This window comes from Balaenoptera acutorostrata, chromosome 2 (assembly GCF_949987535.1).
Source record: "Balaenoptera acutorostrata chromosome 2, mBalAcu1.1, whole genome shotgun sequence".
In the NCBI taxonomy this organism is placed as follows: domain Eukaryota; kingdom Metazoa; phylum Chordata; class Mammalia; order Artiodactyla; family Balaenopteridae; genus Balaenoptera; species Balaenoptera acutorostrata.
In genome coordinates this window covers 173206151-173221376 of record NC_080065.1, presented here as the reverse complement: position 1 = coordinate 173221376, position 15226 = coordinate 173206151, and the positions used below count along the sequence as shown (strand labels likewise).

At 53.7% G+C, this 15226-nt stretch overlaps 1 protein-coding gene across 1 annotated transcript in view; it reads right to left on the bottom strand.

The window, feature by feature from the left end:
- ELL (elongation factor for RNA polymerase II) overlaps positions 1-15226 on the bottom strand; it is an 82626-nt gene that overhangs the window by 23089 nt on the left and 44311 nt on the right. The window contains exon 2 of the mRNA XM_007195460.2: positions 6680-6727. Within this exon, the coding sequence (XP_007195522.2) occupies positions 6680-6727 (48 nt within the window). The remainder of the gene's footprint in view (positions 1-6679; positions 6728-15226) is intronic.

Sequence of the window (15226 nt, the reverse complement as noted above, 5' to 3'; positions counted from 1 at the left end):
CCACAGCACAGAGGGGACCACAGGATGGGCCAGCACAGGACCCAGGCCCATCCCTGAAGCATGCCCCTTACAGTGGGAATGTAAAACCACATTCCTTTGAAACGCACCTTTGTTTTCCTGACAGTGACAGGACCAGCGTGTCACCATGGACAGGCTGCTGGTGGGTCCTGGGTTCTCATGCAGTGGCGGGGGGTGGGGGTGGGGGGGTGGGGTCCTGTGTCTGGTTTCTAAGCAGCAATGGCAACTCAGTCTGAGGAGCACAGAGCACTCAGCACACAACCAGAGGCAGGGACCCCACCCCAAGCTGGGCCATGACTCAGTTTCCCCACCAAACAGGGCTGATCTGGTTCAGGACAACCGTAAAGATGAGACAAGACGGGTGGGCGTCAGCAGCGGGCAGGGCATGCTGAGAGGTCGAGATGCCCTGACCCGCACTCCCACTTAGCAACGCCCCCTCCACCTCCTCCAGGCCAAACACTGACTCCACCTGTGTGGCTGTGAATAAGGCAGGCACGGGCCCCAAGGGGCTCACAGATGGGCAGCACTTGCCCCCCAATCAACCATGACAGGGGATGTGTGTGCCATGGTTTATGTAACCCCAACTTCAGAGATCACCAGTGTAGCCTAGCGAGGCAAAACCACAGCCGCCAGAGAGAACAGACAGATGGCCTGGCTGACAGACAGACAGACAGACAGCACTAGTCCTGGCCAAAGTGCAGGGCTCAGCGTAGGCAGGCCATCCAGAGGCCACTTAATTCCAGGCCGACCCTCTGGCCCCCTGCCCACACTGGGTGAAGGCCAGCAGCTGCTGAAAAACACAGACAGGAAAACCTCACATTCCAGCCGCCAGCCCCTGTGCAGGCAGTGGAAGGGCCTCCAGAACCCTGTCACCAGAGGTGACCAGCCTTATAGTAATCCCTGGGCTTGAGCACAGGAGCTCATCACAGCTAGGCAGACACACAAGGTAGAGTCTCAAGTGGTCAACAAGAAGGGGCAGCACTGGGGGTTAGGGGGCAGCAGGCCTCGTTCCTGGGCTGTCGCACCGGCTCAGCAGGCCAAGGTGAGCACGTCTCCTCTTTGGTGGTGTGAGGACACTAACACGCCTCATCAGCGCTGGACAGAATGCGGCTCAGGGCTGAATCGCCCCTGCCCTGTGCCCAGCTGTCACACGTGACTGCAGGCGGCTCAGCCTGTCTGAGCCTTGTCCGTGAGAGCAAGGACGCGGCAGCGTGGGCCACAGGGAGGGATGCGGCTCCCCCGCCCCAGCCCTCAGGGTGGTGTGCAGACCCATGAGGGAAGCTGGGAGGTCACACAACCCAGGGCTGGCTCAAAATGCTGCAGGACTCCCTCAATGCACAGCCAGCCCCTGTTCCAAAGAGAGGCCTCCGCCGTGCACACTGAGAGCCAAGGCGTCACAGAGTGGCTCCCAGGCACAGCCGCTCAGGGTAGGAAGAGCCTGGCCTGGGGGAGAGGGACAGTCTGCACCAGCCGTCCAAGGACTGCAAATGACCTTGGGCGGATGATCATCCCTGTCCCCCACCTCCCCGCCCCAGAATGAATGCTGCCCAGGAGAAAGGCTGCCCCGTTGGCCCAGCTCCACCCAGCCACCCAGCTGGGGTCTGTCCAGCACTCCCTCCTGGCCCTCCGGCATGTTCCTGTCAATGCAGTTCGGGGGCAGGGCCCACCCAGGACACACACCCAGTGGCAGGTGAGGCCAAAGTCCATGGAGGAGATCAGCAGGGTGGCAATGCCAGGTTGGCCCTGGCCAGCCACACAGGCCCTAATCTCAACACAAACACCTGTTTCTTTATGAGGGTCAAAAAGAGATGGAGCAACTCACACTCAGCATCTAAAAAAATCAAACCCAGGCTGCCTGCTATCACTCACCTCAGGCAGGAAAACACACATGTATACACACACACACACACACGCTCCAGTGCGTGTGCAGCATCTCGTCCAGCACTAGTAGCCACCCTGTGTTGTCTGCACATTCCTTTGCAGATGTGACTTTTGTTCTCCATCACATAAGTAACTGAAAACCCAGCACTCAGGTGCTTCTGAGGGTCACTGTGAGATGCACCCGCAGCCAGGTACACACTGATGCAGTTGCCCAGAATGCGGCAGGAAGACTGCGCACCACAAAGTCAGAAAAATCAAAAGGCACTTCCGATGGAGCCTGAACCCCAGCACGGGTGGCTCTTCCTCCATCCTGACCTTGATCCTCTCCCTCACCACATCCTGGCTCTAGCAGAGACCAGGCCTCCCCAGGGGGCATTTTTCCATCTCAGGCTGCTCAAAGGGCAGTGGCTGCCATGACTGCCACAGTCCCCATCAGGCTATCGCCCCTAAGAGGAAAGGTGAGGGTACGTACAGCATGAGTCCTGATACAACCGTGCTTCTCTCTGGGCAGGGGTGTGGTGGAACCTTCAGTGTGATCCTTTTACCCTGTGAGAACCTTTCCCACATGGGTATGTATGGCCACTTCCAAAATCCTGGAGGCGGGGGCACAGCACAGAGCCCAGAGGAGGGTCTGTGCAGCTACTGGGGCTGCAGGACGGTGGGAAGGGGAGGCTTGCTTGGAGCCTGGCACTGGAGGGTCTTGAAGCCCCAGGCCCTCCCCAGCTCTGTGGCACCACCGCCTACGGAATCCTCTGGTTAACAGGCTGTTTTGCTGCTGGTTAATGGCTACCAGTCACTGGAAACCAGCAGGGAAACCAGCCAGCTGGGCATGAATGGTTCAGGAATGCGCGGCTTTCTCTGTGACAGCAGAGAGCTCGACACGTTCCGAAACTTGGCCCCCGCTTAGCAGTACGTGTGCCTTCTGGACCAAGTCTCGGCTGTCCCATGGGGACCACCACGTGGCCCTCAGCTGGCCCGAGCACGGCAGGTTTGGGTGCATCTGATGTTAGCCCCAACTCCTGGTTATGGGGAGGCAGAGGCAGTCGCCATAAACTTAAGCATGTGTCTGTGTGCACAGACACACAGGTGCATCTGGAGCAACAAACAGCCTTGTCCCAACCCAGATGGTCCTGGGCACCTGAGGGACTGACATCCGCCTGAGGCCCAAGAGGGGCTGTTGGTTCCGCTGCGAGTAGGTCGAGTCCCTGCCAGAGCCCTTAAATCAACCCCCTGTGAAATCTGTCCCAAGTCAGGCCGGCAGCCCTCCCCCAGACCTGCGGGGCCTGGTCTGTCTGCGGTGCAGGTGGGAGCTTCAATGAGACAAATCAAGTCCCGAGCTGGGTTGGGGATAAATGGTGGGGAGCACTTGGTATTCCAGTCAGGTAAGAACAAGACAAAACAGGCACACACAGGAACCAAAGACTGACTAGCCAGCCTCTCTCTAGCTAGAGGGGTTTTCAGAGAACATTCGTTTTCATTATTTTTCTTTTCCAGGGAACCCTCAGAATAAAATATATTTTGGGTAAAGAGTTACTACTGCGCAGCTGAATACAACTCCTAAGAGTTGTAGTGGCCTCTTCCGTCCACTGGGAGGCCCTAGCTTCCTCAACCCCAAACCCAGAGCGCTTTCTAAGCACCTATTTCCTTCTCGAGAGCCACTCCCACACTCTGTGGGCCCTGGGAAGCGGGAGTGCACAATGCCCGCCCGCCTGCCCGCCCCTTCCCGGGCTTTCCAAGTTATCCCCGTGACACAGCGACAAGCACCCCTGTGGCTCAATCTTGTGCACATCCCTAATGATTCCCGCAGAGTTGGCTCCTAGATCACAGAGACACTGGTCAAAGGCCCTTGACAAGTGCCACCAAACCTCATTCTGTAAACTGCCATTTGGGTTCCTGCTGCAGCACGTGGAAATGCCTTCAACAGCCCTGGATGCCAACCCTACTTCCCTTTCTTTCTTTTTTCATCAACTGAAGAGTGCTGGACTGCGGCCGGCCAAGTGGGGTTTTCTTTTCCCCTCTGCAGCCTGACGCTTCACCAGCTGTCAGGGGCTGACACCTTAGAAGTGACCCCTGATGGCAGAGGGGCCCAGGTCAGCCAGCTCAGTGTCTGTGAGAGGGCAGAGAACACACATGTACACGGCAAATGAAACAAAGGTGAGCATTTTGCTCTGAAGACGATGCCCTAGATCATGGACGTGCTACAGGTGGGGCCAGGCTCTCCGGGGAACCTGGCAAATGCCATACAGTCGCCCCAAGGAACCAGCCAACACGGGGGCCCAGCCACACAGCACCCAGCCCTTGTGGCACTCACAGCACAGGCGGGGATGTGGCTGGACTGGATGTGACTCCCAACCCAGGAGTTGAGTGACACCGAGACCCTACACCAGCTGTACTGCATTCACATCAGGTGGGGTTTAGCACCAGGAACTGAGTGAGCGGGTTCTGGACTGCAGGAAGGACTCTGGTTCTCCTAAGGCCATGTTAACCTGCATACAACCCTTGAGGTGGGTGGCCCATCTCCTGGGCAGCGAGGCCAAGGGACAGAGGGAGAAGATCTGGCCAAGGTCCCTGAGCTAAGGAGCAAACAGGGTCTCAATCTTCAGTCTGCCAGCTTCATGGGCCTCTGGGAAGCGGGCCCTGTCAGCCTACATGGGGTCCAGAACATCGAGTCAGCCCAAGCATCAGGAACATTGAATGAGCCTGCCCAACTCCACCCGCCAGCCTCCCACTCTATTTCCAACCCCACAGGTGGAGTGTACAGAGCGACCAGGAGAAGTGGGAGTGGAGAGTGAGGCACCCTGCCTCCTCCCCTCCTCCGCTCTGAGTGACCATGCAGATGTGGCCTGGCCAGGACAGAGTCTGCTGTGTGCCTGGCACCAGGCCAGGCCTCTCACACCTGGCAGGGAGGAATGGTCACATTCCATCAATGCCCAGGAGGAGAAGGACAAGGTCCAGAGGTCATAAGGGGCAGACTTAGCACCTGATCCTTCACAGCAAGCTGGGAAAGCACCCCCCTCATCACACAGCCCCCTCCAGCCCTCACATGGTCTCATACAGAGTCTCTTAGTGGAGACTCATGGCCTGGCTTGCCCCAAGCTGCAGCGCAGGGCCTCCACACCCTCAGAACCTTCTAGGAACTCCATTACACATGAGAATGCCCAGAAGGAAGGAAATGTGGGCAAAGCATAAGTCTAAAACTAAGATGTTGGGACCCCTAACTTGAATGGATGTGGCTCTTAGGTTTTGCACAGGAATTTGGGCGACACAGGGTACAACCCAGGAGAACCTCACAGCGCTTCTATGAGCAGCCAAGTGGTGCCTTGCTGACTAGAAAGCATCGCTCACTGGATAAATGAACACCAATCCGTGCACTGGCTTCCTCATCTTCCCACGACTGCTGAGGGCACAGAGTGATCATGGGCCACAAGAGGGTGCCACTGGGCCAGTCTGGCAGCAAGCCCAGCATTGACCTCTAACCCCTGGGGAAATGTCTCAGGGAAGATAAAGTGGAGGCTGCAAAAGGGTGACCGGCAGAAGACTGATGGGGCCAATGAAGGTGCGGAGGAAGCCCCAGAGGCGGCACGGGTCGGGGGGGGGGGGGGCGGGCAGGGGGAGGGCCCTGGGGCCTTTAAGGGCGTCTCACCGACCCTTGACTGGTCTTGGTGTGATGGTCAGTTCGTGTGTCCCCCTGGCCAGGCCACAGCTCCCAATGACTCTATGAATGGTAATCTGGGTGTGCTGTGGAGGTATTCTGTAGAAGCAGTGACACCCACGACCAGCTGACTTTAAGGAGATGACCCTCCATGGTCTGGGTGGGCCTCATCCAATCAGCTGAAGGCCTTAAGAAGGAAACTAAGGCTTCCCTGAGGAGGAAGAAGCTCGCCTATGAACCCCAGTGCCAGCTCCTACCTGCCCCATGGAATTCAGACTCATCAGCCTCACTACCACATGAGTCAATGTCTTGCAATAAATCTCTTGGTATCGATGTATCTGCACATGCAGACACATATCTCCTCAAGGCTCCATCTCTCTGGAGCATGCTGGTTGGGGCAAAACCCACAGAACCCTGTAAGAAGCCAGCAGGCTGTCAGGTGGAAACTGACTTAGACACATGTGGCAACTTTTCAGATTAAAAAAAAAAAAAAGACTTGCAATGAAGACTAGAAGAAAATCTAAAGTGTTCGAAAGCACCTTTGGTGGGTGGACAATATGGGGGTCCTAAGACCTGGGAGGGTAAGGATTATGGACAACCCACCCTTTCTTCCATTCCCCAATTTTTCTGTAAGATGGTTATTGAGAATCAAATACCTTTCACGAAAAAATGGGAATGTTGAGTTTCTATAACCCCCCTGCCCAGTACCAAAAGCCAGACAAACACCCATGGTCCCAGGTCCGCCGACAGAGACAAGTGTCCCACCCTGGGGGGGCACAGTTCCAGGCTTGCTTGGGCTCTGGGGCCATAGTTTTGAATCAGCACAGAGATCAAGTCAGAACAGGGGTTTGGCAGCTACAGGAAGGAAGGGGGAGAGACTGAGGAGCCACTGGACAGGAGAGCTGCCGTCAGGCCACAGATGGCCTGCTGGTGTGGCCCCAGCCACAGGACCAGCCTGGAGGTAACCAGAGGCAGACCCTGACTCAGTATAGGGCCCAGCCTGGCACAGAGGTGGATGGGGCCAAAACACTGCTCTCAGCCGGCTGCTGTGCCCAGCAAGCCCTAACAGGGCAGGGAGCACACCAGTTCCACAATTCTAAATATGATTAAGACCAAAAAAAGACTCACCCCCTGACTTCCTTGAAATCGGATCGAAGGTCTCAGTGAAACAGAATCCTGCAAAAAAGCAAGATGGAAAAATGTCAATAAAGATATCTGGAAATCCAAAGACTCACTTCCCAGTCATACAAGGAGCCAGATAAGGACAGTGTTTTCAGGAGGGGTGAAAAAAAAACCCCACACATGTTGAAAATTACAGGAAAGGTTACCGGAGCAGGGTTTTGAAGGATCAGTAGGAGTTCCTCAGATGGCACAGGGTCCAGGGCTGAAGGTACACATGAGAGGCAAGAGTGAAGATACAGGCAATGGGCAGCCCCCCTTCACCATTCTCCCAAAACCAACAACAGCCCAGGTCATCCTGCCTCAGAGACACCCCGCTGGAAAGGAATCGGGATGGGTGAGCACCACCAGCCAGGAGGCAGGCTGATGAGGTGACACCCTGCCCCCCAACACCCTGGCAGGACAGAGCCCAACGCCTGCCCAGCTCCCACGTCACAGCTTCAGAGCAGCTTGTCACTGCACTTGGAGTGGCGGAATTTCCAAATGTCACAAGAAAAAATACACCAAAAAACTCAAAATAATTTAAGCTTTAGCTATTCAGAGATCAGCCTTCTGGTGGAATTTTAGAAAGAACACGGATCCAGATGGAGGGTCGCACCTCTCTTTCTCATCTATCTTGGGGCCCTCAGCACCCACCTTCTGTGTAGCAGACATCACCCCACAGGGTGGTGCTGGTTTGTCACCACAACCCCTTCCCTCTACCTCCAAACCCACAGGGCCCAAATTGGCCTCTGTGCCCACTGTCCTCCCCAGTTCCTCCACAGGGTGCCGAAGTCTTGGGCTCTCCCACCTCCATCAGAGACCACCTCTCAGGTCTCCACCCTAGCGCCCCCTAGAGGGAGGGGAGGCTCTCCCACCTGGGCCCCCACGCCTCTCTCAGAGCGTCTGGAGTGGCTACCTGTCTGCTCCCCACCCAGAATGTCAGGCCCACCGCAAGCCCTGGGTGGGTAGAGGAGCTACATACACGTGGGGAGAACCAACCAATGGGCAGACTGGCCTCTCGGTGCCTGTGACCCGGTCAGCCACTGGGCTGAGGGCTGTAGGCATGTGAGGGAGACAGGGCTCAGCCAGCTTGGACCCTGTGGGCCACACACTCACCCCACTTTGCTTACCAGGAGCCTCCCCTTTTGCCAAGAATCTCCAAGGACTCTGCCATTTAGAGCAGACCTGAGAGGTCACACGGAGCTCCAGCACTTATCTCCATGGGATCTGACACCCCAGAAACCACCCCACACTTCTAAAGCACAACACCCCTCACCACCAGGCCGGAAGATATGGGAGGTCCTCCAGCCCCTTGTGCTGCTCCAGCCCCTGCAGGCACAAGGGCCACTGTGCTGCTGAGACAGGGGCCAGGCTCCCTCCAAAGCAGGCTCAGGACCAGATGACCCGTCCCACAAACCACAACCAGACCACTGCCTGGGCTGCTGTTCAGAGTCCTAGAGGAGCAGCACCAGTGGGGGCCCCGCCTAGCTGGGCCCCTGGAGATGCAACATTTCAGTGGCCTTTGCTTGGAAATGGGTTAAAGACAGAGATCAAGAAGAAGACCTGCAAGTGGCCAATAAGCACAGGAGAAGCCCTTACTCATCAGTGAGGAAGAGACGGCACAGGCACCTACTGGGATAGCTAAAAGAAAGAAGACGACACCCCAGAACCCTCGTCCCTTACTGGTGGGAACATACAAGGTCCTGTAGAAAAGTCTGGCAGTTTCTTAAAAGGTTAAACACAGAGTTACCACATGACCCAGCAATTCCATTCCTAGGGATATACCCAACAGAAATGAAAATATATGTCTGCACAAAAACATACATAAATGTGCACAGCAGAATTACTCTTACTATTAAAAAAATAGCCAACAACCCAAATGTCCATCAGTTGGTGGACAGAGAAACAACAGAATAATACCCAGAAATAAAAAGAAACGAACTCCTGATGGACACAACATGGACGAAACTCAAAGCCACCAGCTAAGTGAGAGTAGCCCAACATATAACACCACACGATGGATGATTCCATCTATATAAAGTTCCAGAAAAGGCAAAACTAAAGATCAGTGAGTGCCTGTAAGTGGGGAGTGGCTGCAGACAGGCTGGAGGGAACTTCTTGGGTGGAACATTAACACTCACTGACTATACACCTAAAATGGGGAAGTTCTATGGGTTATAAATGACGCCTCCATAATGCTGTGACCTGCCCTAGGGCATACAGAGGGTCTTTCTCTGAAGGCTCGTGTGGGCTTTGAGGAACACCACCTGAACATGGGGAGAGACTCCCGTCCGTTAACCATTTTCAGTGCAAGAGTGATGTAAAGTGGGTGGAAGGGAAACAGCAGAACACACAAGCACACAGCAAAGACAGCGTCAAGGTAAAGCCACCCTGTCTGTTGTCATTACGGAGCTCTCTACTGACATCACCTGATCATGAAAGGCAGGAAGTCAGGGTGTTCTTGGCCAGGGAACAGCAAGTGCAAAGCCCGGAGCACAGACGTGGGACACCATGGTAGTAGACAGCATGCAGGACCTGGTTCTCGTGCCCCCAGGTCTCTCAGTCCAGACCTCCATGCAAGACTCAGCTCGGGGCTAACCATAGCACCATGTGTGTCTGCCATCCACACACAGCAAGGCCTCTGTGTTCCAGGGGCTTGGGGGACAGGGGCCATGACGTCAGCAATGATGCGAGCCCGGATGTAGGTAGCGAAGGAGAGGAACTAAGAAGGGTGCACCTTCCCAGAAGAGACTCCACCAGGGCAGCCCCCCTGGTGCCTGGCTGACTCGATGGTGTGGTGGGCCATCCTCCCCCTGGATCACACGCTCCCTGTGGGCCATCTAGTGAAGCATTTAACTGGCCTAGTTGTCAAGCAAGTTATTTGGGAGACTGCTTTCTCACAAAGTCATTCAATCCCCAAGGGCACTGAGAATAAGACTTTATACTGTATAGAAGTTAGCCAAGAGGCCTAAAAGCTCAAGCTTCCTCCACTATGCCAGGAGGGCTGGCTTCAAGTGCGTGTCCCCATGCCGCCTGACTTTCATCATAGAACCAGGGTCCGGGCCACATGGGTTCTTGTGGTGTCTCCTCCCTCCAGTAGGAGGATCAGGCCAGGTCCTTCTTGTCAACAACAGAGCAATTCACTCACACCACTGTGCACGTGTGTGTGCACACGCACGCACGCACACACACACGTAGGTGATGGGCCACCTGTCTCTCGCCATTAGCAAAAAAGACACCAAGCCAAGACCTGTCTAAATTCCACCAGCCTCTGTGCCGGCAGAGGGGACAAGAGCCCCATTTGGAAGACTTCAGAACAAAAAGAGGAGTCAATGACACTTGGTCAATGACTGAGGTGTATTCTTTTTTCTTCTTTTCCATTTTTTTGGGTCGCGCTCCACGGCTTATGGGATCTTAGTTCCCTGACCAAAGATGGAACCCGCACCCTCAGTAGTGAAAGCACAGAGTCCTAACCACTGGACCGCCAGGGACTTCCCCTGAGGTACGTTCATTTGTTTGTTCTATAAATTTACTTATTTATTTACTTATTTCTGGCTGCGTCGGATCTTCGTTGCTGTGTGTGGGCTTTCTCTAGTTGTGGTGAGCAGGGGCTACTCTTCGTTGAGGTGCATGGGCTTCTCATTGCAGTGGCTTCTCTTGTTGCAGAGCACGGGCTCCAGGCGCGCAGGCTTCAGTAGTTGTGGCACGTGGGCTCAGTAGTTGTGGCTCACGGGCTCTAGAGCACAGGCTCAGTAGTTGTGGCGCACGGGCTTAGTTGCTCCACGGCTGTTTGTTTACTGACTGACTGACTGGCTGCACCTCGCAGCTTGTGGGATCTTAGTTCCCTGACCAGGGATTGACCCCGGGCCCTCAGCAGTGAAAGCACAGAGTCCAAACCACTGGACCGCCAGGGAAGTCCCTCCCCTGAGGTGTATTCTAATGGCACTCAGCCCATGCCGCCTAACAGCTGGCGACCAAGAGCAGTCAAAAGCACATCTGCTGGCACCAGAGGGCCCACCCTCAGTGACCTGGGTTAATGCAGCTGCCTAAGCTGGCTGTGGCTCTCGCCCATCAGTTCTCCTCTGTCCTGGGGGCGACAGCCTTGACCCTTTCTGCAGACCTTTCCACATGGGGTGCCTGTAGGTAAGCTGCCTGCTTACCCCTGCGTCCCCCCCATCTGGTTTCCAGGAGGAAACACAGGCACTGGCCAGGGCACCTCTCCAAGGGCTGCAGGAGTCTCTGATTTTGGAGTGTCCTGCACACTGGCACGTGACAATCCCACCTGTCACAGACTCCCAGCTTGGAGGCCCAATAACATTTTAATGAAGCACAACAAAATTAAAATTGTTACAAGAAGGTTTAAGAAAAGAGAATTTTCTAAAGCGTTCTAAAATGTATTTAAAAACTACTTGTGCGTCTTCAACATCCACCAAAGTGGCCTTTGGCACATACTGTTTTGTTGTGGCGCAGGGGCTACTTGAAATGGAGATCTGTTTTAGATCAAAGTAAGGTTTCTATCTTCTTAAACAGAAGTTTTCAGGTGCTTACTGTGAAGCAAATACACTTTATTTGAATTACTCAAAGTGCATCCAGCCCTGTCACCTCCAAGAAACTACCGGAAGGAAGCTGGTCACGTGGTAACTCATCGGCTCTCTCCCTTCCTTCTGAGTCAGGTTCAAAGTGGGGCAGGTAGTCTGAGGGTAACCCCAAGTGCCGTGGGCCCCTCTGGAAACCCTGCCATATGGGTCGCTCACAATGACAGAGGTGCCTCCCAGTACCTGGGGCCATGGCCCCACTTCCACCCTCTGCTGTTAAACAAGGCAGGACAGGACCATCTGGGCTAATTCCCGCTCCAACCAGCAAGCTGCAGTGGACGCCAACGGGGACCCTCACTTGGAGGTTGCTGGGTGTCCACTGGGTGCGCTCAGGACACAAGCCCCACCCATCAAAGGCCTGTGCCTGACTCCAGTGGGTGGCCACTGGGCTGGTGGGAGTAGGAGTGGCTGTGGTCTACCAGCAGCGCTGCACACTGTGCAGGTCTGATGCTGGCTGTTCCCGAAGGCTCCGGGGAAACCTGGGCAGAGCAGCCTCAAGGCCCCAGGCCGGCAACTTACAACCTCTTGTAGGCAGGCCACACTGAAAGCCAAAGATCCGGGATCCCTGAGGAACAGCCCGCCTGCACTTCCCTTGACTTAACAGCCTGGTGAAGGCTCGGGACCCAGAGCCATCCTGAGCAGGGGGGGCACCACGGGACCAGGGCACATGGCACCCAGGAACACATCCTGCAGGCCGCAGGCTAAGAGCTGCATTTTAGGCTTGTTATCGCTAAACTCCACCACAAACCTCAAGTATCAGAGAGGGTCAAATGACTCGCCCAAACCCACACGGGGCCAGGATCCAACTCCACTTGCCACCTCCAAGGTTCTCTGTGCTGGGTGGTACACACATTTGCAGCCTCCTTTTCTCTGAGCCCTTCAGGGACTTGTAGGCTGACCCCAGGAGGACACAGCCACGTCTGCTGCAGTCACCTCCAACCTTCTGTCTGGAGATTTTGGTGATTAGGCCGGTGACTCATGCCCTGCACTCCACTTAGAGGGGGGCAGGCCTTTCCACCACTGGAAGGCCATGGTGGGCCACCCAAGCCCAGGAAATATTCACTGGATGGATGGAGGGGTGAATGGACAGATAGCTGTCCCGTTGAACCTTCTCAGTTTCTTCACAAGCAGGCACCCATGTCAGGGCCAGACAGACCACCTGGGACCAGACAAGCCATCCACTGGCAACAACTAGGGTGCTGGACAAAACACACAACAATGCTTTCAAAGTGAATGCAGGCAGCACTAGCCAGAGATGTAAAAGAAGGGAAACGGCCAAGGGAGCCTCTGACTGCTCAGCTCACTGCCTCCAGGAACCTCTGGACCACGGGCCAGGGAGGCTGAAGGAACTGCATGTGCGGGCAGAGGCCCATGAAGGCAGGGACAGTGCAGAGGGACAGCTCCTGGCACCTGCACGGGACCTTGAGCTGCTGCCCAGGAAGGCTTCAGGTCTCTCCCTGAGGTGGGTCCCCAAGCCCAGGGATATGGGCCAGGAGACGCCATAGGCAGCCAGCCCAGAGGAGTCCACACTGCACCACTCGGCAGTGGAGCTAAACCAGCCCTCATTTAAGGGGTTCTCTTATTCCGCTTACTAAGAAATTTCAAAAACAAGCTTCCCCAAGATCAGCTGATCCACTGCTAACCAAACTGCCTGTCAGCAGCCAGCAGAACTGACATGCTTTAAGACAATAAAATCCAGCAGACAGGGCTTCCCTGGTGGCGCAGTGGTTGAGAATCTGCCTGCCAATGCAGGGGACACGGGTTCGAGCCCTGGTCTGGGAAGATCCCACATGCCACGGAGCAACTGGGCCCGTGAGCCACAGTTACTGAGCCTGCGCGTCTGGAGCCTGTGCTCCACAACAAGAGAGGCCGCGATGGTGAGAGGCCCGCGCACCGCGATGAAGAGTGGTCCCCACTTGCCACAACTAGAGAAAGCCCTCGCACAGAAACGAAGACCCAACACAGTCATAAATAAATAAATAAATAAATAAAAGACCGTGAATTTCAAAAAAAAAAAAAAAATTAAAAAAAAAAAAAAAAAAATCCAGCAGACAATCCCATGGAATCTACAACACACAGTATCCAAAAACCAAAACTCTCCAGACATGTGAAGCTATAGAAAAATGTGAACCCTAACCCAAGAGAAAAATCAGTCAATGGAAACAGACCCAGAAAGGACAGAGAAGATGGAATTATCAGACAAGGGTTTCACTTTAGAGCAACTATTCTAAATTTAAAATGCTCAAGGGCTTAAAGAGAACCTTGAACTGGTGAGAAGAGGAATATGAAGTACCAGAGGAGAGTCACATGGAACTTCTTGAACTGAGAAATGCTGTATCTTTTTTTTTTTTTTAAACTTCACTGTTTTAATATCATGAAATACAAGTACAAAACATTGTACAAGTATACTCTTTACTACATGGAGATGGAATAATACATTTGTGTTTTTACCAGAATCTGTATCACCCAGTACTAGCCACTGTACCAGTGGCTTTCCATAGGGATCTTCTAACACTCTTACCAAGTATTATCATGAATAAAAAAGCTCACAACTCCTTTAAACCATCACAGATTTATATTTATCTTAATATTCCTGTTCAGCTGCTTTGGGGAATTGTTAAGAAGTACAAAATCGCCTCAGGCAAGAGTTTTCAGTGCGTAATTTTGTTAAGAAATGCAGTATCTTGATGAAATACTTACTGGGTGGGATTAACGTTAAACACTGTGGAAGAAAAGGTTAGTGAATCTGATGACAAAGTAATGTCAATTTACCCAAAATGAATCACACAGAAAAAAATCTACAGGAAAATGAACAAAGCCTTGGTGAGCCCGGCTGCGTGTCTGAAGACTGTGGGAGGTGAGGAAGGCCAGCCCGTGGCCCTAGACGGTGGGAAATCCAGGCGTGGGAAGCGTGAGGGGAGGAGTATTACCACGGGCGCCCCAAGGCCAGTCTGTGGGAGTAGGAACACGGAAAAGCCGAAGTAGTGCCCGGACATGAGGAAGACGTCCAGATGTCTCACCGCGACAATGAGCGTCGCGAGGCTGCGTGGGACGTTCTGGAACCTCGCCATGGAGTGCTGCGTAGATGGCGGTGTGGGGCCATGGCCCAGAAACCTATGTTAGGTGAAAACTGTCTTCCCACGCCGCTTGCACACTCCGACAAGAACTCTGTAGATATGCGTGTGTGCGTGCATATGGGAAAATAAAAAGATTACTAAAAAAAAAAAAAAAAAAAAAGCCGTGGTGAACTGTGGGACAGTACTAAGAAATCCATTATACATGTAACTGGAATCCCAAGGGCATGATATCCAAAGAAATAATGGCCTCAAACGCCCAAATGTGACAAATACTATAAATCCACAGATCTAAGAAGCTCCAGCAGAAAACAAAGAACCACATGGCAACACACCATAAGCAAACAAGTGCAGCGGGCTGACTGATGCACCACAAACGGAGAAGCACTCACGAGGCCAAATGTCAGAAACAAGCTCAGAGACCACAGCAGGACATCTTCAAAATACTGAGGAAAGAACACTGCCAACCCAGAATTCCATATACAGTGAAAAGAGAAGGTGACATAAAGACTTGTTCAGACAAAGGCTGAGAGAGTCTGTTTGCAGCAGATCTGCATTACAAGGAAGGTTCTGGAAGTTCTTTAGGAGGAAAGGAGAGTGACACCAGATGGACATGCAGATCTGCACAGAGGATGAAGACTGTCAGGTTATGGTGAACATTTATGAACATGAAAGACTTTTTTCTCATTATGTTTCTGTAAAAGATAATTGATAGTTGAAGGCAAAAATAACAATAATGAAGTGCGGGATTTGGATGTGCAACACTAAATGGGTGGCAACCAGGGGCAAGGAGGAGGAGGGGGAGATGGGAGCAGACTGTCCCAGGGTCCTGACACCATCTGACC